At 49.9% G+C, this 24,478-nt stretch overlaps 1 protein-coding gene across 2 annotated transcripts in view; it reads right to left on the reverse strand.

Moving 5' to 3' along the window:
- The window catches only part of DYM (dymeclin), a 1,763,009-nt gene that overhangs the window by 1,174,524 nt on the left and 564,007 nt on the right, over positions 1-24,478 (reverse strand). For both annotated transcript variants that reach the window (XM_069626954.1, XM_069626953.1), the window contains exon 8: positions 368-510. In XM_069626954.1, the coding sequence (XP_069483055.1) occupies positions 368-510 (143 nt within the window). The remainder of the gene's footprint in view (positions 1-367; positions 511-24,478) is intronic.

Consider the following 24,478-nt stretch of genomic DNA (forward strand, 5'->3'; position numbering starts at 1 on the left):
GGGAGTAAAATACTCCCACTTCCAAATCTTATCTAGAGCACTGGGGGCCGCATATATATGAGTATGTCCTATACATAATGGACACTACACTACCGCTAATCTCAGGGTGAAGCGAATCCAAAGTATGGAAGACAAAATAGAAGGTTTATGAGAAACCTGTAATCACAAAACATTTCTAGCGGAGGACTTGGACATCCACGGCCACCTCAATTAAGTGGTTAAGAGTAGCTCAAAGCAGCAAAAAGCTGACCATTTTCAGGAAAAAAGGGGCCCCTACCAACACATACTAGTTGAGAGAGGTTCTAGGCTTGTTCGTGTAAGAAACACATATTAGGACATGTCAGTTGTTCATTTTCAAAAAACTCACTTGCCACTCCAGATGCTAATCCATAGAGAAGACCACCTCCATCAGGTTGGTGCTGGAAGATGTGAGAGCCAGGAGGTGGGCTCTTCTCCTGTCTTATGAAGTTATACAGCAGTGTTTTTACAAGTCTGCTGGTGTAGGGAAGACTGAAAAAAAGACATTTAGTTCATTACATATACACCTGTGCAGAGAGATTCACAACTATTTTTACAACAATTTATCTGCAGAACCTTATAGTGATTTTAGAAATACAAGCAATACAAGTCACTCATCACAGAAATGTTTATGGAGTTGAAATATTATAGGTAAACCAGCAAACAGCATATTAACTAACTGAACCTGGATAGTTCAAGCTAGAAACTAAACGTAGGTGAATGGAGGGGGAAGCATGGGGTTCACAGACCCCATTCACTGCGCTTTGGCCATTTTCCTCTGCACTCAACACTTATGGAGTACTCTTCACAAAGGAAGCCAGCTGTTGGGCCGAGGTCCTTACCTTTTATGAAAATGGATTAGCGGCAAGGACCCCAGCAATGCCACTTGCAGAACTTGACCAGCAATATCATTAGGCTGGCACAGAGAAGGCACAAGTTGCATACCTGTAACTCCTGTTGTCCAGCATGGGTCTTACATGCTCATGAACATTACCCATCGTCAGGCCTGGAATCCTCTGTAAATATTAAAGCAGTTTCGCTTTAAAGCTAAAACTGCTGGTTACTTCTACAGCCTAGTTCTGTCACTTTGGGTTGTAATGCCCCAGCCAATGACATTTGTCCTCCTAAGCTCAACCCGTGGTGGCCATCGTCAGATTTTGTCACACACGTAAAGTGGCAGTAGGAACCAAGAAGAGCCTTAGAGCGGAAGGAGGGAGGGTTCGCATGTGAATCCATGTAAGACCCATGCTGGAGAACAGGAGTTACAGGTAAGTAATTTGCTCCTTCTCCAGCATGGGGACTTACATGAAATCACATGCTTGTAAATACAATTACACAACAGTACATATACACAACCACTGGAGGTGGCAAGGCTCACAGACGCAATACACCTAGCCTTGGAACAGACTCACCTCATGCAAAGAGGTGACGGACCAGAAAGTAACTGGAAGACACTTCTGAGCCACTGAGGGACTGGCTCTATTTCCCCTTGTGTAGCATGCATTGAACCTACTTTAGTAGCTGCGCTACGTGCTGTTCTTGTCTGGGAAAGGGAGGCACGTGAGTGCATTTGTCCTAGAATTCGAAAGAGTGACCCTGTTGAAGGATATCGAACACCCATTTGTCTGTGGAGTTGTTGCGCCACTGGTTGACAAATTGTAATAACCTGCCTCTCACTGGGGCGCGGAAGTGAGGGCGCGGGCCCTGGGATGGGTCAGGCCAGTTTTGGTGTCTTTGTTCTGGAAACTGGAGCGCAATGATGCTGGTTGCCACCTCTCTAGGCCTGGGAACGTCCCCTTTTTGCCCCCTGGGCCGTTGAATGGAAGGGCTGGCGATAGGGCAAGGTGAACCCCTTGGAGGACCTCAACACTTTTCCTTTGGAGGTGACAAAGGATGGCCTCCTCTGTTGGAGAGTACCTAATGAATGTTTCGGTATCCGTTTATGGCCTGTAGGGTGTCGTTGACTGCCTTCCCGGACAGGTTGTCACCATCGAATGGCAGGTCTACCACATTTGTCTGTACATTTGAGCCAAGGTTTGTGGCCTTGAGCCAACCTTGATGGCAGGGGGCCACGCCATTGCCCATCTCCCGAAATCCTGAATCTGCAATGTCCAGGGCGACTGGTAACTCACATGGTCGGAGCCTACCTCTCCCTCGTTGAACAACACTAGGGCCTCAGCCTTCTTGTACTCTGGGAGAAAGTCGGGATGGATCCCAACTTCAACCAAAGCTGTCCATCATACCTCGAGAGAATAGCTAAGGCGTTGGTGGCCTTGATAGTAGACGCGGTCATGATGATGCGCTTCCCAGTCGCATCCAGCTTCTTACCCTGCTAAACAGGAAGAACAATGGAATAAAGAAGCTGGATTAGAGGACCTTTTCCTAGCTGAAGCAAATACCACAGAGTCTGGTGATGGCTGGGATCTAAGGCACTTCAGGGTTGTGTCCCGGACCTCATTACTTCCTCTCCAAATTATCCCTTTTTGCCGGGGTGGTGCCAGGATCCTTCATGACCAACAGACCATCCTCCCAGATGACATCCAGAAGAGAGGCTGAAACAATAGCCCTGGAGGACTCCCGCCACTCAAAAAGGAAACCTTCCCTTTTCTTCTCAGGAGTGGGGTTGAACAGCTTTGCAGCCGGCGACATCATTGAATGGAACAAACCAATTTAGTCTGATGGAGATTCCCTGGCACCTCGACTTCAGGAGGCTCCCCATCTGTGGGAGAGTAGTCGTCGAAACTCATCTATCCCGTTGTGTACCCTGGGTTGTGACCGTATCGTTATCGGTGACTGTCTGATCCGCCTCCTCCACCACAGGAGAAGGTGAAACCGGCAATTGCAAAGAGGTACCCGGGGCTGGATGAGACAGTGGCAGCTGGGCTCAGGAAGGCCTTGGACAACTCTTGGATGGAGCAGGTATGGCTGCAGCTGGTAGATGCTGCTGGACTTCTCACCCCAGCTTGAGGAGAGTAGTCAACATGTTCACCGACATGTTCCTTGGCACTGCAGGAGCCCCTGCTGGTCCATGAAGCTAGGGGCTAGGAGACCGAGATGGCTGGCGAAATGGTTGAGCCCATTCCCGAGGCACTGTCAAAATAGGATCAGGCTCTCCTTGACTGCCCTCTTGGTCAGAGTAAAAACCCTCTGGTAGGTACTTCTCATAAGGACTAGAGGAGTAAATTGCTGGAACTGGGGATGACACTCTGAGAGGCCCCAAAGAAGACAGGGTGAAGAGTGGTGCAGTCTTGGTGGGTCGAGGGAGAAAAAGCGAGAGGTGGAGGCCTCTCTCTCTCCAAATTCGCACCCTTAGGAAAGGAGGCGTTAACCAGCGCATGCGTAGCAGTTAATGGTGCCGTCGTTGACAGGGCCATTGTTGGTACCACTGACAGAGCCCTAGGCAGCAAGCCCACTCGGAGTGGCAATCGTCTTTGTGGAAATGGTTACTGAAGTGTAGGAGCCCGTCGATGGGATTGAAGTCGTCAACAGAAGACTAGTCTTCGTGGACGAAATTGTTGATGGGGTAGTCGTCGACGGGGTAATGAACATGGCAGATGAGGTCGTCTACTGTCTTGACGAGGTCTGTGAGGACGACGAGTTTGTCAACTGTGAAGCCACCGATGGGCCCCTTGATAGGGTCCTTGTCGACAAGATCGTATGCTTCACACCTGGCATCAGCAATTTCATCGCAGACAGAACCTGGCCAAGGTATACTACCCATCGACGGGTGGCTCTGCAGCCACGGTAACCATTGACAAAGAAGTCCGAGCATAAGACAAGTTCGTCTTTTTTGGTATCTTCCCCCGGGAAAGGTATTCTCAAAGGATCTCAACCTCTTTTTGTCAGAGGGAGCATGCTCTTTGGGCCTACCGACTCTGGAAGAGGCATGACTGTGCACGGAGGCCGAGCCAGAGGCCTTCCCCTTCCACAATCCACACCACTAACCTTCGATAGCGGTCCTTTCGCGTCTTGGAGGAGAAGGTCTGGCAGATGGAGCATCCGTCCACACCGTGGTCGGGATGTAAGCAGTAGATGCACTTGAAATTCTAATCTTCAATAAAGATGTTTTTCAGGCCGCAATTTGTGCAGGCCTTGAAAAGGCTTTCTTTCGTGGCATCCGCCATGGTGTGACAAGAGCCCAAGCCTGGGCCTGCGGCCGCCCACAATCCAGAGATCCGGCGATGGAAGGATCTCGCCCGGCAATGGGTCCCCACTGCCGGTAATTAAGTTAGAGCGCGATTAGCCTTTACCTACTTTAAATTTGCTTAATTTTACTGGGGGCCTTTATGGGTAGACCCCGTGGAATTGGCTGCACAGCTTGCCGTTTCATTGTGCCTATGTGGTCATAGTGCATTTGTGAATAGTCAGACCCATATTCTGTTTTATTGTAAAAAACTTGTGTTAGCAGTTGGCAGTACTCAACTTTTTCAACCAGTTCAAGCTTGCAGAGCTGTTTTTGAATTACTTCCCCCAGCTGTGGAGGTTTTAATAAATGTCTTTGTTTTCTGCACAGCGCCTACTTTTTCCATGGAGTATTTTATCAGGTTATATCTGCAAAGTAGTCCTCTTTTACAATGACATCTGAGAGTCTGTGTCCTTCTTCGAACTTGCCACAGTACGTACATATGTACAGGAATTTTAAAGTGACAAATTAGCCGGGAAGCAACAGAGTGCTGTACACAAAGGCGTACATTGAATTTGTTAGAATCTGTGGCACATTTGAATAGTTTATTTGTACAACGGTTATACACAAATGAAGTACTTCAAATCGCTTCAAGGCGGGGAGTTAGCACGGGAATAGAGTAGTCATTCTTAGGCCTTGAAATTTCCGAATGATCCAACAAATAAATAACTAGCGTACTATTTATTTATTAATTTTAATTCCTGTAAACAAGCCAGATCACCTGCAGGCCTCAAGGCGCACAAAAAGGACAAACAGCCGACAAGACAAAACAAAATCAGGAATTTACGGGCCATGAAGAGGAGAGTTTTAACTTCTTTTTGAAATCGACCAGAGATGTGGTACCTTTGAGATCCAAAGGAATTGGATTCCAAGCGGCAGGAGCCACATCATCAAAGATTGTTTTACCGAATTTAGCTAGGCGAAACCTGGGTTGGCCAAGTTGAGCCTGATCAAGTGACCTCAAGGATCACGTAGGGGCATACTGCTGGATGCGCTCAGTAAGGTAGCTGGGTGCAGCCTGAGTCAGGCACTTGAAAGTGAGTGTCGATCTTGAAAGACACCAGATGCCTGACTGGCAGACAGTGTAAATTTTGTCTGGCTGCAGTAATGGAGTGCCTATTTGAGATGCCCAACACCACCCTTACTGACCCATTTTGCGCAACCTGAAGGGCGGACAAGTTGGAGTGTGCAGTACCAGCCAACAAGCTGTTGCAATAATCCAGCCTTGAATTAATTAACGCAAAGGCTATCATGGACATATTTCTCACAGATAGGTAGGGACGTAGGTGGCCTTGCTGCTTGTTGATCCAGCCACATGAAGCACGTATTTTGGCTACATGTGGCCTCATGGTAAGCTCGGAGTCCAGTGTGACACCAAGTGTTTTGACATTCCTAGCCACAGGAATAGAAACATTGGAGATCAGAAAGATGGCATATTCCAATGAGACTGTTTAGCATGTTGCTTGTGGCAGTAATGAGAATCTCTGTCTTATCTGTGTTAAGTGTCATTGAATTTGCAACCATCCAAGAATGAATGATGGTATAAATGCCGTTGATAGCATGAGAATCTTGAGCATATATGTCCGATAGTTCAAGGATGACCTGGGTGTCATCGGCGTGGTTGGTATACAGGACACCCAGGTCATCAAGCATAAGGAGAAGAGGGAGAATATAGATATTAAAAAGAGTAGGTGATAGAGAAGAGCCCTGTCGGACACCTCGTGTAAGAGTAGAGGGAGAAGAAGAAACGTCATGAATGGCAACTCTTGCAATATGTGGACCCAGAAAGGAGACCAGATATTGTGTGGATAAGTTAGAACAGCCCACCAAGGATTGCAACCTGGAGGATAAAAGGTTGTGGTCAACCAAGTCAACAAATCCAGCAGCATAGGAAGTGCTAGATGACCACGATCAACAATGGCCGCAAGATTGGATTTTAAATCAAGCATGGTAGTCTCAGTCCCGTGCGAAGCACGATAACCAGACTGACGAGGCCCAAGGATGGAATTATTCTCAATACATTTCTGAAGTTGAAGATAAGCCACCCGATCCATTACCTTCAATAAAAAGGGAACGTTCGTGATGGGACGGTAGTGCTTGGGCTGACAAGGATCAAGAGTGTCCTTTTTAAGCAATAGAGTAATCCATGCCTCTCTGAGATCATTTGGTACCAGACCCTCCAAAAAAGATTTGTTAATGAACTTGGTATCCCAAGGGCCGATGGTATCAAGTGACTCAACCAACAATCTGGTTGGACAGCTGTCACCCTTGCAAGTAGTAGGTTTCATATCTAGGATGTTCTTGTTGACTTCCGCTACTGTACAAGGAGTGAAAGAGAAGGTTGGCTTGGAAGTAGATTGCTGCTTAGTAGGGTTTATACCAGGTGTAGGTGTCAAAATAGGTGCGTCATGAGGAACAGACTCCCGGGAGAAACTAGACTTCAGATGGGAGGCAATTTTTGCTGTGAAGGCGTCATGAATGGTTTGACACGATGCAGGGTCTTGTGCAATATTGGCCTTGGTGTGAGTCTCGCTATTAAAATTCTGGAGAATCGCAAACAGCTCCTTGGAGCTGGATTTGGCTCGACATATTCTGTTATTATAGTTGGAGGACTTAACCAAGATGACGGCGGCCTTGAATTTCTTTACAGTTAGTTTGTATGCGGCCAGGAGAGCTGGTGACAGATTCTTCTGCCAAGAAGCTCAGCTGCTCTCCTAAGGTGTCTGAGGGTCCTGATGGATTGTCTTGGAACCATATCATCTCTCAGGGATGAAACAGGCAGGTCAACAGTAAAGGTTATTGTGCAATGATCCGACCAAGGACACGGTGTGATGACTGGGGTGGTGCTGGAGATATGATGCAATAATACCCAGTCAGGAATATGGCCCCCTATAAGAGTGGGCTCTGTGACCTGCTGAGAACAGCCGATAGAAGAAAGTGCAGCCATCAGCGACTGAGCGATTCCATCTGTGGGCACATTGGTCCACAGATTAAAATCACCGAGTAACAGCACGGGTGCCTTACCACTGGATGCCTTGGTAAGTAGGTGGAGTAATTGTTCCTCAAACAGTGGCAGTGTTTTAGGTGGACGATAAAGAACAATAATAGTAAGAGAACATCACTGATCTTTATTTTAACAAGAGATTCACACTCGTACAGAGGCTCATGAGGCAAAAGATGATACTGAAGAGTGTCCTTGAGAAATAATGCAACCTCCTCCCCTTGCATCTTTCCGATCTGCCCTCAATAGCACATAGCCAGGCGGGGCCGCTAGAGTAGCCTCATTGGAGATGGAATCACTAAGGCACGATTCAGTGATGGCTAGTCAATCGTAATTGGATTGAATGCATGAGGTGAATGAGGTGGTCCCCTACTTCAACACCATGTGCAAGAAACTAGCATGTGTTGAGCAGAGATGCAGCCAATAACAGATTGGGCCGGTCCCTAATTGGCTGCAAAGTGCTTGCCGAGTCCGAGATAACAATATTGCAGGAGTGAGAAAAAGACTCCTTGGGCCTGGAGCAGAGGGTAGAATGAACAGCACAAATTCAAAAATAGATGACCAAACGCAGAGCCTACCAGCAGCTGAAGCGGACGTGAAGGCAAACCGCAAGCAAGCCGGACTCAAACCGGCGATAACCTAAATTAGAATGGAAGCTTGGGAAATGCAGTTTGCCTGGAACTACACAAGGCTTCCTATTGGTCTTAACGTGGCACTTAAATACAAATAGGCAGTTACAGGTGTCGTTTAACAAAGCTGAGCTGTATCTTCACAATGCTCAAAATAGGATGACAATGAGTACAAGCAATACAATTCCGGGCAATAGATAAGAAAGTTGCCGTTAAGTTTAATTATGAATAACGAGGAGCACAAAGGTACACACGCACTCAGATGGAGTATGCAACACACAACACACTGGAACCGACAACAATCACATGCTGAACAGGAGAACAGCTACCTTTTTATCCCGGCAATAACCGGCCTGTCTAACGTGCCGGCGCTGACGTGCCGCCGACGGGCCTAAATTAGAGAGGGAGCTTGGGAAATGTAGTTTGCCTGGTACTACACAAGGCTTCCTATTGGTCCTGATGGCATTTTTCCTAGTGCAAGTGCATGAAATATTTCAGGCGCAACCAAACTAGGGAGGAGAGACAAAAAGGGGACAAGACCGAACGTACTAGTCCAAGCAAATTCAGGTCATGCAAGTGTTCAGACGGATGAGTGGGGAATTGTGGGGGGTAAGTAACTGCGCCCAGTCCAGCAGGGCCCTATGTTAAGTGCAGAGAGGTTACCCCTCTCATGGAGCATATGCTGAAGGTGAAGAGGCCCAGAGGCAAGTGCAAAGACTGGCAGGGGAGCCACGGACCTGTGAGGCTCTGAAGTTGAACCGGGCAACCAGTCAGTAAAAACTTAACTGAGTTAGGGAAGGAAGTAGGAGTGAGGCAGGAGAAAAAAAAAGAGGAGGTTAGCAGGGGAGAGGGAGCGAGAAGGAGGAAGCGAAGAGGAAGGTCTTGAGGAGTTTCTGGAACTTAAGGAGCTCCTGCTCACAGTTGGAGGACGAGCAGGGGGCTCTATGAGAGTATTTAGGAACAGAGCATTGTAGATAGTGCGGGCCACGGCCCCAGAAAGCCTTGTGGGCTATGCAAAGGGTCTTGAACTTGATCCTAGCAGCCACAGGGAGCCAGTGAAGGGATTTCAGTGCTGGAGAAATGCGGTCCCTGAACTTGAGGCCAAGGATATGTCTTGCGGTTCTGTTCTGGATGAGTTTTAGCGGACAGAGAGTAGAAGTAGAAAGATTAAGAAAGCAGTAGTCCAGCCTAGAGGGAACCAGTGCTCTGGAGATAAGCCTTTGGATGAAAGTGAGAAATGCCAGAATACCTCTGAGGAGGTACAGCTGGTAGTGGCACATTTTGGAGATGTCCGAGATGTGAGAAGAGAAGGAGAGAGTGGAGTTGAAGATGACGCCCAGATGTTTTGCCTCACTAGCAGGTGGAGGTGCAGGGCCAATGGAGTCCGGCCAGTGAGAAATTGGGAAAGCGGGAGCAGGGGTCCCAATGAGGATGATCTTGGTCTTACTGGCATTGGGGCAGATATCATTAGCAGCACACCAACACTGAATCGCGGACAGTCTGGAAAGAACGAGGAGGAGGAAGAGGCCAAGGATCGCCTGAAAGAGCTGCGTGTCATCCGCATAAAACAAAGTTAGAGGTGAAGGTAGAGATCCTGTGGGCCAGAGGGGCCATGTAGACATTGAAGAAATAACCATGGTGATATGTTAGATCCCTGGGGGACACCACAAGTAGAGAGAGTGATAGTGGAGAGAAAGGGCTCCAGTTCCACCTGGGAAGGACAGTCAGAGAAAGGAGGCAAGCCACGCCAGGGCCCGGTCTGTGATGCCCAGGGTATCACAGAGACGGGAGATGAGGATGTTGTGGTTTACCATGTCGAAGGCAGAAAAGAGATCAAGAAGAATGAGGACAGAAGGAGAGTTAAGAGTCAAGATTTGAGAGCAGGTCTTCACAGGTATTCATAAGAGTAGTTTCTGTGCCTCTGGATGCTCTAAAGCTGATGGTCATGGAGACAACCAACATTCAGTGTGGAGGGTAAGCAGAGAGATAATTCCTCCAGGAGTCTGCCCAGGAAAGGAGTGATAGAAGTGATGCTCAGAGCCAGTGGGTATACCGCTTCTGTGGAGATGCAGGAGTAAGTGAAACTTGGAAACATTTCTACATTGGTTGTCCCACACTCAGCCTTGTGACTAAAACGCTTCAGTCCGTTAGTATATTGTGAAGAATCATTATCACGAGGAGCATTTTGGTCTACATGTAGGAGTGGCCATTAAATTGGGACAAATCTGGGTATAGTGGATTTCTGGGCTGCAATGGAAAAGCAGATATCGAAGACTCCAGGTGAAACAGAAGTAGGCATATGGGATCCCCAAAATACCATTAAAAATACAGTCATTTTAGGCTTAGTACCTGCCATTTTAGCTAGGAATGCTTTGCAATATAGATATTTTAAATTCAATAAGTAGAAAGCAACACAAATATATATTCATTTTCTCCTTGTACCATCTTTTTACTGTTTATATTGGTTATTGATAGTTAATTGAATGTATGTAATTGGTTGTTGTATGGAGTGTAAAGTTTTATGTAAACTAAAAATGCTTGTTGAAATAAAAGTTTTTAAAGGTATAGTTCATGACGGAAATGTGGGGCTTCTTCCTGCAGATTTCTGGGACCACTAAAGATACTAATCTCTGGTGTTAGCACACTTAGAACAATACTGAGGCACTGAGTGTGTGCACCTTTTTGTATCATCTCTATGCCTTCCCTCACTGCTTCTTCTTATTCAATCTTTTTTTCCTCTTCTCTCTATTACCTGAACCCCTTCTATTCCATCCCATCACTTCTTCATGCTCCCTATCTGTTCCTGAGATGCTTACACTTCCCCCCCTAGTACCCTGCAGCTGAACAGTAACTTGAAATCACCCATCATGGGAGCATAGTTTGAATAAGGATCTAAAAAGAGTAACATTTGACTATTTTGCCAAATCTGATTCCATCAAGGGGGGTATGTGTAAAACCCTGGGACTCGCCCCCCAAAACCAGGATTATCACTGTATCTGTAGTGTCTGCACAGAGGGGTGCAGGATATCAGAGCTCTGGTTTTCTGCTGCCCCTTGCAGTGTTCTGCACCAAGCATTTTCTATTCCAGCTTGTTCAGCAGAAAGGTTATCTGCTGATATGGGGGTCGCAGCACCATCAATGTTCTATAATGATTTCTAAGGCTAGCTTGTCCTGTGAAATCTAGATTAGCTTCTTTGGCTTCCCTTTGACAAGCCAGCGGTATCTGGCTCCAGCACTGGGACTAGCCTATAAAGAGGTTCAGAAGTGAGTGGGGTTCTCCTCCTTCCCAACCCTCAGCTGTAGTATTAATGACCGACCTAATGTTTACAATTCATCTGAGCAGCATCCCAACATTGTTGTACTTAAGGAGATGGAGACCAGGTCACAAGAGATCCTACAATCTTGCTCATTCGCTCCAGGCCACAGGCCAGGTTAAATGCTGAGGATCCTGTTTGTAAAGAGAGAGAAGGAGTACCCGCCACAAAGAACGCCTCCAGAGACAGGAAAATGTTCCAAGGGTGTTTATTGTAGCTATTCCAACATTCAAAATGGCTGTTAGGGCTTACTGTATTCATGGGATGTTTGGCGCAAGGGCCATCCCTCTCTAACCACCCCCGCCATTTCTCCTCCCTAGCACAGGTGGCCATAAAGGGGTGTTAGTAATATGACAAGGTGACCCCTAATGCCAGTGTGTTTCTTGCTTTGGCTAAAAGGGGTATCCCCAAGACTGTGGCTAGTTGTCCCTGATCTAGCCCTGCTTAGCACATTATGGGAAATATGGGATGGTGCCTCCTTCCACCCAGTTCAAACATCTCTCCTTGAAGTCCTGATCCCTCTCTGCACTGGGCCGCAGGATGTTCTCCTCCCACCCTACTACTGTCCCTCTGCTCTCAGACTCCGCATTTCTACCTCCATCCTTAGATGTTACCACTCTCCTTATTCATCTACTGCTAACGGCCACTCTAATACCAATACCCACGCTACTCTCTTTTTCGTTCCTTCCTTCTTTCTTTCTGCCGCACTACTACTCCACCTTCTACTCTCACGCCACTGTTACCACTACTTTCACGCTTCCAACACTACCTCTCTGCTGTTCCTACTACCACTCACACCAACTCTCTCACGCAACTGTCACTTCCAATACTGTTTCTACCACTCACTACCGTGCACTACTGCCAACGACCACTTCATGCTAGTACCACCACTCCCAACTAATACTACCTTCTACTCTATGGCTATTTCACAAACTCCTTACTCACACACAAGCACTCCACAGACACCTCTCTCTCCAATAAATTCCATACTCCTTTTGCTTTTGCCTCTTCTGGTCTCTCAGACGTCCTCCGCCCCCTCCTCTCCTCACCCAATTAACCCACTCTGCACAACTCACATGCACCTCCCTAAATACCCCCCACCACGTTCCATGATTGGATCTCACTTACCTGGCTCCAGGGGGTGTGGCTGGGGAAGTGCTTAGGTAGGCTTCAAAATGGGTTTGTAAACCTCAGCCTTTTTCCAAGTAGTCTTGCAGCATGGATTGAATTGGAAGGTAAAAGACTGGAGTACCCGTTTGATAAGGCCTTCTGATGGGTCTTTTAATTTGGATTTCCTTGGTGGGCTGGTGGGGGTTTAATTAATAGTGCCTTTATGGTGGTGTGGTGGAGGGTTTGCCCCTTTGCGAGCTTCTGCAGACACTGTCTGCTGGAGCCGCGCCAGTGTTGTGAAGGATGCTGCGGTGTAGCATTCTAGCCTCTCCGGCGAACGTGACTTGACATGGCTCTGCGGCTGGGATGCCGCCATCTCACAAGATAAGGAGGGGACCCTGCACTTGTGGTGGCCCTGCAGTTTGCTTGTGGTGGGCTTCCTGATGGGGCCTGTAAACAAGCCCTGTCACAACAGCCCGAGGTATCTGCTTCTCCTCTGCTCCACCCCAATCCACTTAAGGATTCTAGAGAATGGAGACGAGATGGGCACGTCACAGTTATTGCTAAAGCAGCCAACAGCTTTATCTGCAAGAGCAGCTGTAATGCTGCTATAGCCATGACGGACAAGTTCCTGAGACATCACATCAGCCAGAGTAGATTTACGTTATGCTTCGGGCTAGTAGTAGCAAATAGAGGCCTCAGCCCTTTCTGAGATTAACAATTCATGTTCGGGAATGTGAATAAGGGACATTAGTACACATGTAGAATACATTTCTATTTATTTGTATTTTGCATTGATTTGGTTGTTTGCCAGCCAGTCCTATCAGAAATGTCATGCGTAAGAAAATAATACATATAGTGTAGGAAGCTCCTAGGCAGGGTGCCTTAAAAAGGAGACAAGGACTATAACGTTTACAGCAGGCCAGTTTGTGAGTAGGTAATATACATGGTAATATACACAGATTAGGGACTAACATAACAAAATAGTATACCCATATAAGAAAGCCATTTAGGTCTTGGCCCAGTATTTATACAGCTGCAATATAAAAGTATACATTTTCATCATGGCTGGGTGGGTCTGACCCATCAGGATGGGTCAGACAGGGAAAGTGGGGTGGGGGTTTACTACGCCATTCGAGATCTGTACAATTCAGCGTGGCATACCCACATACCACCACCTCTAGATCTTTTAAGACGTAATAAGACCAGATCAAGTTCCTAGTGCCCACGTGACTCTTATTCTGGTTCTCAGGGGGCTAACCATGCCTTCCTGTGATGTGGGGTGTGTAGCTGGACATAACTGCACCGCGGACAAAAGCTTATATCATCCTCCTACAGCTTTATGGGCTCTCGTGTGTGTGCCAAACAATCAAACCTCTTACTGCGCCACCTCACTAAATTTGATGCGGTCGCCACCTCATTGCTCAGTTTTGTATTCCTTTCTTCTCGGACCATGGTGCATTTACATCCGCGGCTCATAAGAAATAAAATACTGACTTGCTACGACTGCAAGTCTCAAGATCATGTCTGAGAAATGTTTACCAGGCTGACCAAAATATATTCTGTTAATAGAAGCTCTTCAAATCTGATTGTAAATGCTAGATCATCACATATGTGAACGCCAGTCTCCGGAGGCTTAGTGCCACCCCAGGTGACATTTTTGATCCCAGGCAAATTTTCTTTAAGTTCCCTCCTACAACTTCACTGAAGATCTCACTTTCACAGAGCTTCTCATCGCTTGCCCTAAAAGTGGAATTAGCAAGTACAGAAACTTAGTGAGCGTCAGTGTGACCTAAAGCAGCATTTCAGTGCTTACCCCAAAAGTATTTCAATGATAGTATTCTTACCCTGCAGAACACAGGTGTTTGGTGGAAATGGAAAATAAATAGAGAGGGATCCCACAGGGGCAAGGGTGGGGGTGGAGTTTGGAGGAGGGGCGCAGTTCCAAGGAGGCGGAACTGACAGTTGAACTAATAGTTTTAAATTGGTACCATTTCTTTCATGATGCTGCTTTCCAAAATCCACACTGTACATCAATTCCACTTTAAATCACTTCCATGGAAAATACTGTTGGTAATGCAGTGATTTTTAGTATGTTAAGGGATCCATAGACACTCCCCACAGTAGAAAGCTACCAGGGTAACTCAGCAGGTTGACAGACCAGTGCTGAGACGTTATATATTAAAAACTGGTTGCTAATCGTATGACATTTTGCAATTCCTCATAAAAAAAGAAGTGCTATAAAATATGTTTGGCAAACACATGGGTTGGGCTAGTCGGCTGTAGTAGACATCAAAAGTTGGCACCTGGATGGCCACCAGGGGGCGCTGAGGATGTGAAAGTAGAGATATCACCGAAGACGGCGGAGGCGCAGTGAAGCGGACCTGGAGGGCGGCCCTAGAATGCTCAGCAAGGAGGGAGTAGATTCAAAGTCCCACGGCAAGGGACCCAGCACAGCTCCGAGGGCGGTAGCAGACCCCTTTGACAAGTGAATGACACCCCGGATTCCCACAGACTCCTGACACCCACCGCACGGAGGGATGGAGGTTGGAAGGGAGCATGGACACACTCGCCTGGGAGATATTAGAGCCGGCCAGCAGGAGGAGGCGCACAACAGGCGCTCTCCAATTCAGGAGCCGAGGTGGGTCCACGCAGGGACAGGCCCACTCCATCGGCTCTCGGAGGTACCGGAGGGTCCGGCGGAGCAGCGACACCAGAGCTGTAGCGCAGGAGCACCCGGGCCTGCCCCTCCCTACTACCATAGGTAAACTGACACGCATACACAACATTAGCCTATGGGACCCAGAGGGAGATGGAGAACAGCCCTGGGTCGCAAGATGTGGTTAAAACGGCTCGCCAGGATACGGGCCAGTACATCAGCTAATCCGAGGGAGTGACGACGGGAGGCATAACAAAATCGGACTTGTTTTGTGGACTTCCCCCTTCAACAGTCAGCCTACATGGCTGGCACATTAGGGAAAAGAGAAGTCTGGGGCCTTTATGGAGGAGGCAGCAACCTACAACGGAAAACTCAGAGCAGTGGCCAAGGTACGGCGAAGAGGGACAAGCGGAGTGCAGGCCGTGGAGGAGGGGCCCAATTGAAGACCATAACAAATCCCACAGAAAACACCACAAGCGGGCCCGGAGAGCCTGCCACAAAGGGGGCTCTGCCCAGGGAGGACAGGAGTGGTTATATGGCAGGAAGGAACAACTAAGGCAGACCAAACTCGAAAGAGAGGCTGTGGCCCAGGTTCTAGCACACAGGGCGCTGGAAAGCCGAGCCTCTCAAGGCCTGGGCAGCGGGGAGAGTGTCCACCCAGTCTATGCACGGCAAAGGGGGAAAAGAACCCTGACACAGGACATTCAGCGCTGTCGCCTGAGCAGAGCCAGGGCACGCCGCCACAGTGGAAGCGGAGGAGGGGAGACCCTGGGGAGACAAGCCAATGTGACCGGCCAGGAGAAGAGGTGGAGGCGAGGCGGTCGAGAAAGGGGGATGGAAGTGCACCAAAGGAGGGGGGCTGCTGCTGCCCCACCCCCCGCACCAACACCAGAGGTAGGCGTAGAAACACCCCACAGGGCGAACTGGTCTGGCATAGGTGAGGGCCCCCAGATCCAGTCGGGGGCGTGTGCCCGCTACAGAGGGAACCATCCCCGTGAGCTGCATCTGGGCCATGTGCCCACCTTGAAAGTGTCTGAACAGCGAGGATTCCCTTACACAGCAGGGAGGTCAGGAACAGTCAAAACCTCCCCCGCCAATAAACGGGGAGGCAAAGCTACCTGAAAATTCACTGGGAACCCAAGCACCTCGGACCCAGGCAAAATGACAGATCGATCAGCGGACCGAGTGGAGGACTCCACGTCCAAGGAAAAGTACATTGCTACAATACTACAGGAAATAAGACATGCAAGCAGACATTGGGCATAGGCTCAAGGAAATAGGCCAGAGAATGGACAAAGTTGAAGACCGGCTCCAGGAACTGGAAGCCAACCAAACATCAGTCGACTGTAAATGAAGGGCGAGGCAGATGGACGACTTTGAGAACAGGGAACGGAGAAACAACATATGGTTGATCGGCCTGCCGTAGTCTGAGGGGGAAACAGAATGGGAGATATGTCGAGTGGTCAAAGAAGTGATCCGCCTCCTGTTTGGGAATGACGTGACGACAGATCCCACTATTGGCAGGGCCCATAGGGCGGGAGACCGAGCCCACCATTGGCAGGGCCCAAAGGGCGGGAGACCGAGCCGGAGGGCCTTGCTCCGTCCCCGTCCACTTGCACTACTATTCTGAAAAAGTGAAAATCCCAGAGGAAGCCAGAAAGTCCAACAACATCACTTACAATAATGCAACAGTAACAATTTTTCAAGACCCTTCGGCATTCACACTGGCTTGCCGACGGATTTGCGGCCCACTGACGTCATTACTACGGGAGAGGGGAATCCGTTACCAGTGGGGTTATCCCTTTTCGCTCTCATAGATATCAAAGGAGCGATTCAGGTGTACGTGGACACTATGGAGGACGGGAGACAGCCTACCGGTGAAGCGGCGAAAGGGAAAACTGGGTGAGGGACTATGAAGGACAGGCGACAGATACCGGGATCGAGGAAGTTTAAGAAACTGAACACTCCCTCGCCTCCCCACAGGGACGACCCAGGAGGCACCAGGGTGTGAAGGAAGACATGGGCAGGGCGGAGGAGGACATAAGGTCTGTGATCAATTTGCTATACGACTAGTAGCAGGTACGGGAAAGTGGACTGCGGGGGGTGAGGTAGGACTGAAGCAGGCATAAAGGGGGGTATTGGGTGGAGGGAGGGGGGTGGAGTTTTAGTGTGGAGTTTGAGTTGGGAAGGAAGGGAGGGGGGGAGAACTGGAGGGGCTCTACCCATGCAGTGCTTTTAAGCAGCAGGCCGGAGGAGGCGGGTGTATTGGTGGGCCACTGAAATACCAGGAATTGTCGAACTTCTTGACTGGACACCGGGGGAGAAAGGGGAAAGGGTTAGGGGGCTGTTAATGGAGAAAGGGAGGCCGTTGGGGATAGGCTCTTTGAGGGGGGGGAATGGGGCAACTTGGGGTTGGGGTGGAGGGTGGGGGAAGGGGCGTTGGTGGTTTCAAGAACACAACTGGATTCGAGTACAGGCAGGCAGCAGGGTGAAACGGGATACAGAGACTTCACGGGGAGGCGAATGGAAGGCGGGGTGAGTGATGAATGAACATCAAAATGGATGACAGGCTCCCAACCCTGGAGATAGGCTCTTTGAAAGTCAAGGGAATGAACTCACCAACAAAGATCCCCTTTGAATAGAGAATCTAGGCGAGCTAAGTTGGACCTACTCTTTCTCCAGGAGACTCACTGGGCAAGGGGAAAAGCACCGGTAATCAGAGGCGGAGGGATAGGAGAGGTGTACCATGCCTCCTATAAGACCAAAAAGAGGGGAGAGGCAATCATTGTGGCTAACGACCTGGGCTTTAAGATAAAGGCCTCTGTCAAGGACCCAGAGGGTTGGTATTTACATGTAAAAGGGGAATTGCAGAGGTTCCCCCCTCACATTGGGAGTGATCTATGGTCCGAATGAGGGACACGTACCATTCTGGGAGGGCGTGCGCAATAAATTCTAATTAAGACTTCGTAGAGGGCACCATCATAGTAGCGGGGCACTTTAACATGGTGCTGGACCCGGTCAGAGACAGTAAAAAAAATGGTACCACACACGACCCCGGCCGTAGATCACTCCACATCACAGAAGTTTTCACAGAATTTACCTCGACATAGGCCTGGTGGATACACTCCCCGACTCATCTGCGGGGCCCCCCCCGTATACAATCTACTCAAAAGTTCCCGACATCTTCTCTAAGACCGACTGTATCCTAGTGGAAAACACGCTACTAGCACATACACAAAACCCACGGGTGGACCCGGTCCCTTGGTCAGACCACGACATGCCACGGGTGACACAGGGGATGGGGGGGTTTGCCGGTTGAAGGGGGAGGTGGCAGTACAACAATGCCATCTTAAAGGATACAGTAATAGCGCAAACGATAATGGAAAATATAGTGGAATATTTTGAGTTGAACGATAATGGAGAGGTCAGCCCGCACATTCTATGGGATGCATTTAAAGCCACCATTTGCAGTGTCCTCAAAAATAGGGGCTCAAAGAAAAAGGGAAAAGGAACGCCAGGAGAAGGCCCACGGGAAAGGATAGCACACATAGAACCAGGGCGGAACACTGCTAATACCATTACCCGGGAACAAGCGGCAGCACTAGAACAGTTTTAGACCCAACTCAGGGACCTGTTATGTTTTTCCTCAAACATAAATACTACGAAAATGGGGATAGAGCAGACAAGATATTGGCGTGAAAACTGAGGAAGGCCCAAAAAAGTAAAATGGTAAAGGCAATGAAATATGGCGAGGGGGCACTACACTACGACACGGTAGGTGGGGCCTTGCAGCAATACTATGAGAACCTACATACATCAGAATTCGACGGAGACGAGACCCATACAGAAGATTTCTTGGCTAAATTACCCATAACTGGTTTGACGCGGGAAAGTGCAGAGAAACTCGAGGCCCCGGGAACAGAGGAAGAAATAGTGCAGGCAATAAAGGCGGCGAAGGGTGATACGACTCAGAGGGAGGATGGGTTCACAGTGAAATCTTTTAAGCTATATCGCTCCACTCTTGCTCCCCAGCTGGCCAGAGTCTTTAAAGCAGTCCTTGAAGGGGACCACCTCCCTGAGACAATGATGAGAGCCATTATAGTGGTGTTGCCAAAAGAAGGGAAAGACCCAAACTAGTGCTCCTCCTACCGCCCAATCTCCTTTTTGAACACAGACGTCAAGATCCTGGCGAAGGTGCTCGGTAAGAGATTGGAAGGGGTCATGCATACCCTGGTCCACGGAGACCAGGTTGGTTTTATCATAGGGCGCCAGGGATCGTATAATATGCAAAAGACCATCAATCTTATGCACTTCGCTCAGGGGTCTGAACTCAATGCCAGCCTTCTGTCACTGGAATCGGAAAAATCATTTGGCAGAGTGGAAAGGAGGTGATGGCACTCCTACAGAAAATGGGATTTGGGGAACACAAGGAAATCGGTAATGGCCCTGTATAAGGCGCCCATGGTAAAAGTACAGGTGAATGGGGAACTATCGTCCCCCTTTTGCCTGACGAGAGGTACGAGACGAACAAGTTACTTTCTTACCTGGTAACGTTCTTTCGATGAGATGGTCCGACGACGTATTCCATATCTATGACAGGTAATGTCCACAGCTGTGCTGCTTTGGAAAATTTTCGTCGTCTGCGTCCTGCGTCGATGACGTCGATGCGCTGTCCCAGAGGACCTCTTCCGACGGCCGAGGTCACCCGATGTGATAAGTAGGACGCACGACGCCCATAGCCTCATAGTTTTTTCCCAGAACGTGTGCCACCAGTTTTCTAACAGTCAGACACACAAGGCCTTGCGGAACGCAAGCTGCAATCGCAAAAGAAATTCTTCAGTGGGGGAAGGTAGGGAGGGAGCGATATGGAATAAGTCGTCGGACCATCCCATCGAAAGAACGTTACCAGGTAAGAAAGTAACTTGTTCTTCGAGGGGATTGGGTCCTCCGACGTATCCCATATCTATGACAGACTTCCAAAGCAGTACCAAGCAAGGAGGTGGGAAAAGAATTTAGAACACAAATTTAGCATGCCCAATCAAATTGAGGAATATAGGACTGCCTTGCCAAAGGCCAGATCCTGCCCTCTGATGTTATCGAGGGAGTAGTGACGTACAAAAGCATGTACTGAAGCCCAGGTGGCTGCATCACGGATGTGACGAATAGGAACACCCCTCTGCAGGGCAGTAGACGCAGCCACTCCCCTGGTAGAATGGGCCCGCAAGCCAGCCAGAGGGTCCTTACCCGCCAAGCGGTAACACTCAGAGATAGCTAAAATAATCCAACGAGACAAAGTCTGTTTCATCACAGCTTGTCTCCAACTTTTCATTGGTTACGCTGGAAAGCGTTTATCGTCCACTTTGACCCGGGACATGCGCGAAATATAAAAGCTCAACGCTCTCCTAGGATCAAGCCTATGGAGCCTCTCCTTTTCCTTACCAGGATGTGGAGGAGGATAGAACGCCGGAAGAACAACCTTCTGGCTCAAATGAAAATCCGAAACCACCTTCGGAAGAAAAGAAGGACGAACTCTAAGGACAACCCTGTCCTTATGAAACACAGTGAAGGGTGGTTTAACTGAAAAGTGCCTGTAACTCACTCACTCTGCGAGCGGAAGTAACCGCAACCAAAAACACAGTTTTAAGAGTTAGCAGTCTCAAAGGGCAAGAATGTAAAGGCTCAAATGGAGCACCCATAAGAAACTTAACAAGGTTCAGATCCCAACCAGGCACCAGAAAAGGTGACGGAGGGAACACATTAGTGAGCCCTTTCAAAAACTGAGAAATTAAAGGAATCTTAAAATAGGAACATTCTTCAGACGAGCGCTTAAAGATGGACAGCGCCACCAGGTAACCTTTAATGGTCGCCACTTGCAAGCCCCTGTGGGCCAAAGAAAGCAAAAAAGACAGAACCATGGGAATGTCACATTCAAAAGGAGCCACATTCTTAACTCTGCACCAGTCGCAGAACTTTCTCCAACGGCAACGGTACAGAGACTTTGTTGCCGGCCGCCTGGCCGAGAGCAACACCTCCATCACGTCTTCAGGGAGGTCCCAATCCTTATACCTCAACCTTTCAGAAGCCACGCGTGAAGGTTGAGGGATCTGACCTCTGGATGGAGAACCTGACCCCCCTCCCGTGAGAGCAGATCGTCTCGGTAGGAAGGACGACGTGGAGGGCAGATGGACAAGTCGAGATGGTCCGGGTACCACGTCCTCCGGGCCCACGCCGGAGCAATGAGGATCATCCAGGAACCGAACCTCCGTAACCTCTGCAGTACTTGCGGGATGACGGGGACTGGAGGAAACGCATACAGCAGTGGGAATGACCACTCCACCACGAACGCGTCTCCTAAGGCTCCTTTTGGAGGAAATTCCCGCGAGCAAAACCTTTAGCACTTCCGGTTGACACTGGAGGCGAAGAGATCTACTTGAGGGGTCCCCCAAAGGGCGAAGATCTCCAGGAGAATCTCCTGAGCCAGCTCCCACTCGTGAGAGACCGTGCTCTGCCTGCTCAGAGCGTCCGCCGTCTCATTGTCGTCTCCGGCCAGATGAACAGCCGAGATCAAAACTTCCTGCTGGATGGCCCAGAACTCGAGCTGCATCGCCTCCCTGCACAGAGGAAGTGACCCTGCCCCCCCCCCTTTTTGTTGAGGTAGTGCAAGGCCACCGTGTTGTCTGTTAGAATAAGGACACTCTTTCCTCGCACAGTCGGCAGAAAAGCTTTCAGGGCTAGCCTGACGGCCCTCAGATCCAACAGATTGATATGGAGTCTGGACTCCGACAGAGACCAACGACCGCTGACTGTCAACTCGTTGGCATGAACTCCCCATCCCGTGAGGGATGCGTCCGTCACGATCGTCACCCTCGGCCATGGCAGCCAAAATGGGGCCCCCTTCATCAGATTGCCTTAGACGGCCCACCACAGAAGTTCCTGGGCGACCGAGGGCGGCACCTGAACAGGGTCCGACAGCCTGCCGGAGGACTGAGACAACTGGAGCTTGAGTGCCCACTGCAAAGATCTCATCCGCAGACGAGCCTCTGGCACCAGAAGAATGCAGGATGCATTGAGGCCCAGCAGTCTCAAAAACTCGGACGCTGGGAGATTCTGGGCAAGTTGAAACTTGTGCACCATCTGCTGAATGTGAAGAGCCCTCACCTGGGGAGGAAAACACTGCCCCAGGGATGTGTCGAGCACTGCTCCGATGTACTGGAGCCGCTGCGTTGGTGTCAAATGGGACTTCTTTAAATTGAGGGAGAAGCCCAGCTTGTGAAGGGAGTGGCAGGTGACGACAGATGATCCAGGACTTGCTCGGGAGAGCTCCCCCTGATCAACCAATCGTCCAGGTAGGGGTAGACGTGAATCCCCCCTTTCCTGAGGTGCGCTGCCTCCACCACCATGAGCTTGGTGAAAACCCTCGGGGCGGAGGTCAATCCGAAAGGCAGGACCCGAAACTGAAAGTGCGAGTCGCCAACCGCGAACCTCAGGTACTTCTTGTGCTTGGGATGGATCGGCACATGGAAGTAAGCATCTTTGAGGTCGAGAGACACCAACCAGTCCTGAAGTTGAAGGGCCTGGAGGACTTGAGAGAGAGTAACCATCTTGAACTTGTTCTTCCTGAGGAGTTTGTTCAAACCGCGCAAGTCCATGATGTGTCTCAATCCCCCGTCTTTCTTCGAAATCAAAAAATAAGGGGAATACCATCCCTTGTTCCTCTCCGCTACAGACACCAGTTCTATGGCGCCTTTCTCCAGCAGGGCTTGAATTTCCTGTGCAAGAGGCGGATACGGACTCTTCAAAGAGAGGTTCCCAGGTGGATTTTCGTGAGGCCTCTGCCGAAATGGAAGACAGTAGCCGTGGGTTATGATGTCCAGAACCCACACATCTGAAGTAATGGCTTGCCACTCTACAAGATGCTGCGCCAGCCTTCCCCCAACCGGCGAACCATCGGACCTGGCCTCATGACTGAGTGGTAGCGGCTGCGGCGTTGCCTGAGGGCAAAGAGGCAACCGCCCGAGCGGCCTTGGCACCTCGAGTACCCTTGTTTCCACCTCTGGCACTCATACGATGGCCCCTTTGCCTGCTAGCTACTCTCGCTTTACTGAAGGACGAGTAATAACGAAAGGAACCTCCCCTCCATTGCTCACCCCTAGGACGAAAAGGCGGAGGTTGGCGAACTGCAGCGCCCAACGACTTTGCTGCAGCTTTGGAGGTCTGCAACCTCTCAAGGCTCTCGTCAGCCTTGCTGCCAAAAAGGTGTTCACCGTAAAAGGGCATGTTGAGGAGCAGGGACTGCACATCAGGAGCGAACCCAGACTTCCGCAACCACGCAAACCTGCGTATTACGGTGCTCGCCGCCATGGACCGGCTGACACAATCTGCCATGTCCAAACCCAACTGAACGGCCTTACACGTGGCATCCTTGCCATCCTGAACCATAGCAAGGAAACCATCCCATTCGTCCCCTTCGGGAATACGTTCAGCCGCTAATGCAACACAGTTCCACGGAGTGTGTGTGAAACGAGACAAGGCACATATGGAGTTGGCCGCCTGAAGCGCCATACCCCCTGAAGAAAACACTTTCTTCGCCCAGCCGTCAAAACGTTTGTCGTCCCTATCCGGAGGGATGGTAGGATACGACGCCTGCTTTGCCGGGGCCCGTAGCCGCCTGCACCACCAAACTCTCCGGAGGGGGGTCCCTGGACAAGTAGCAGGGGTCGCTACTGGCTGGATGGTATTTCGCGACAAAGACTTGCCCACTGCCGGGAGACTCTCCAGAGCAGTCCAAGCCGCCGCCACCCTTCTCTGCAGAGCCATATGAAACGGCAAAACCGGGTCAGTGGGGGGACCAAGATCAAGGATGTCAGTGAGATCATCCTGAACAAACTCCCCTGGGGGAGCTGACCAACCCAAGTACTCGGTGACCCGAGACATAAGGCGCCGCTATGAAGAATCGGCATGAGTGCCAGGCTCCGGCCTACAAAACTCCACCTCCGGAGAGGTGTCCAGTCCACTGGCATCATGCAGTGACTGCCTCAGGTCATCAAACTGGCTATGCCCCGAGATAAGCTCATCTGGTACCGTAACCGGAACCAAGCCGTCATCAGAGCCTTCATCACCCTCTGAAATGTACTTCAGGCGGGGAGAGGAAGACATCTGGGGACCAAAGCAGTGCCTGACCTTAGCCAGAGCCTTTCTAGGGGCTAACCCCGTGCCACGGGGCCCCTCCGACACCACCACCTCGAAAGGCATCGAGGGCGCCGAACGAGTCGGCGGCGACAGAAACGGCGTCGACATCAAGCGAATCGGCGTTGGCGTCGATGTCAGCTGCAGCGCCGCCAGCATCGACGGCGTCGACACAGGCCTCGAAGCCGGAGCACTGAGCGTGTCTCTCGACGACCTAGGCACCGACAGCGTCAACGACCCCCTCGGAGGCGGAGCCTCGAGAGAAATCGTCGACGACCTCGGCGTCACAGGCGTCGACGTCTTCTTCGAAGATGGCTCAGGATCACGCGGTCTCGAGCGCGTCGAGGACCGGGACCTGGAACGTGCATGATGAGAACG

The sequence above is a fragment of the Ambystoma mexicanum genome, chromosome 6p, assembly GCF_040938575.1.
Source record: "Ambystoma mexicanum isolate Mex_15411 chromosome 6p, UKY_AmexF1_1, whole genome shotgun sequence".
In the NCBI taxonomy this organism is placed as follows: Eukaryota; Metazoa; Chordata; class Amphibia; order Caudata; family Ambystomatidae; genus Ambystoma; species Ambystoma mexicanum.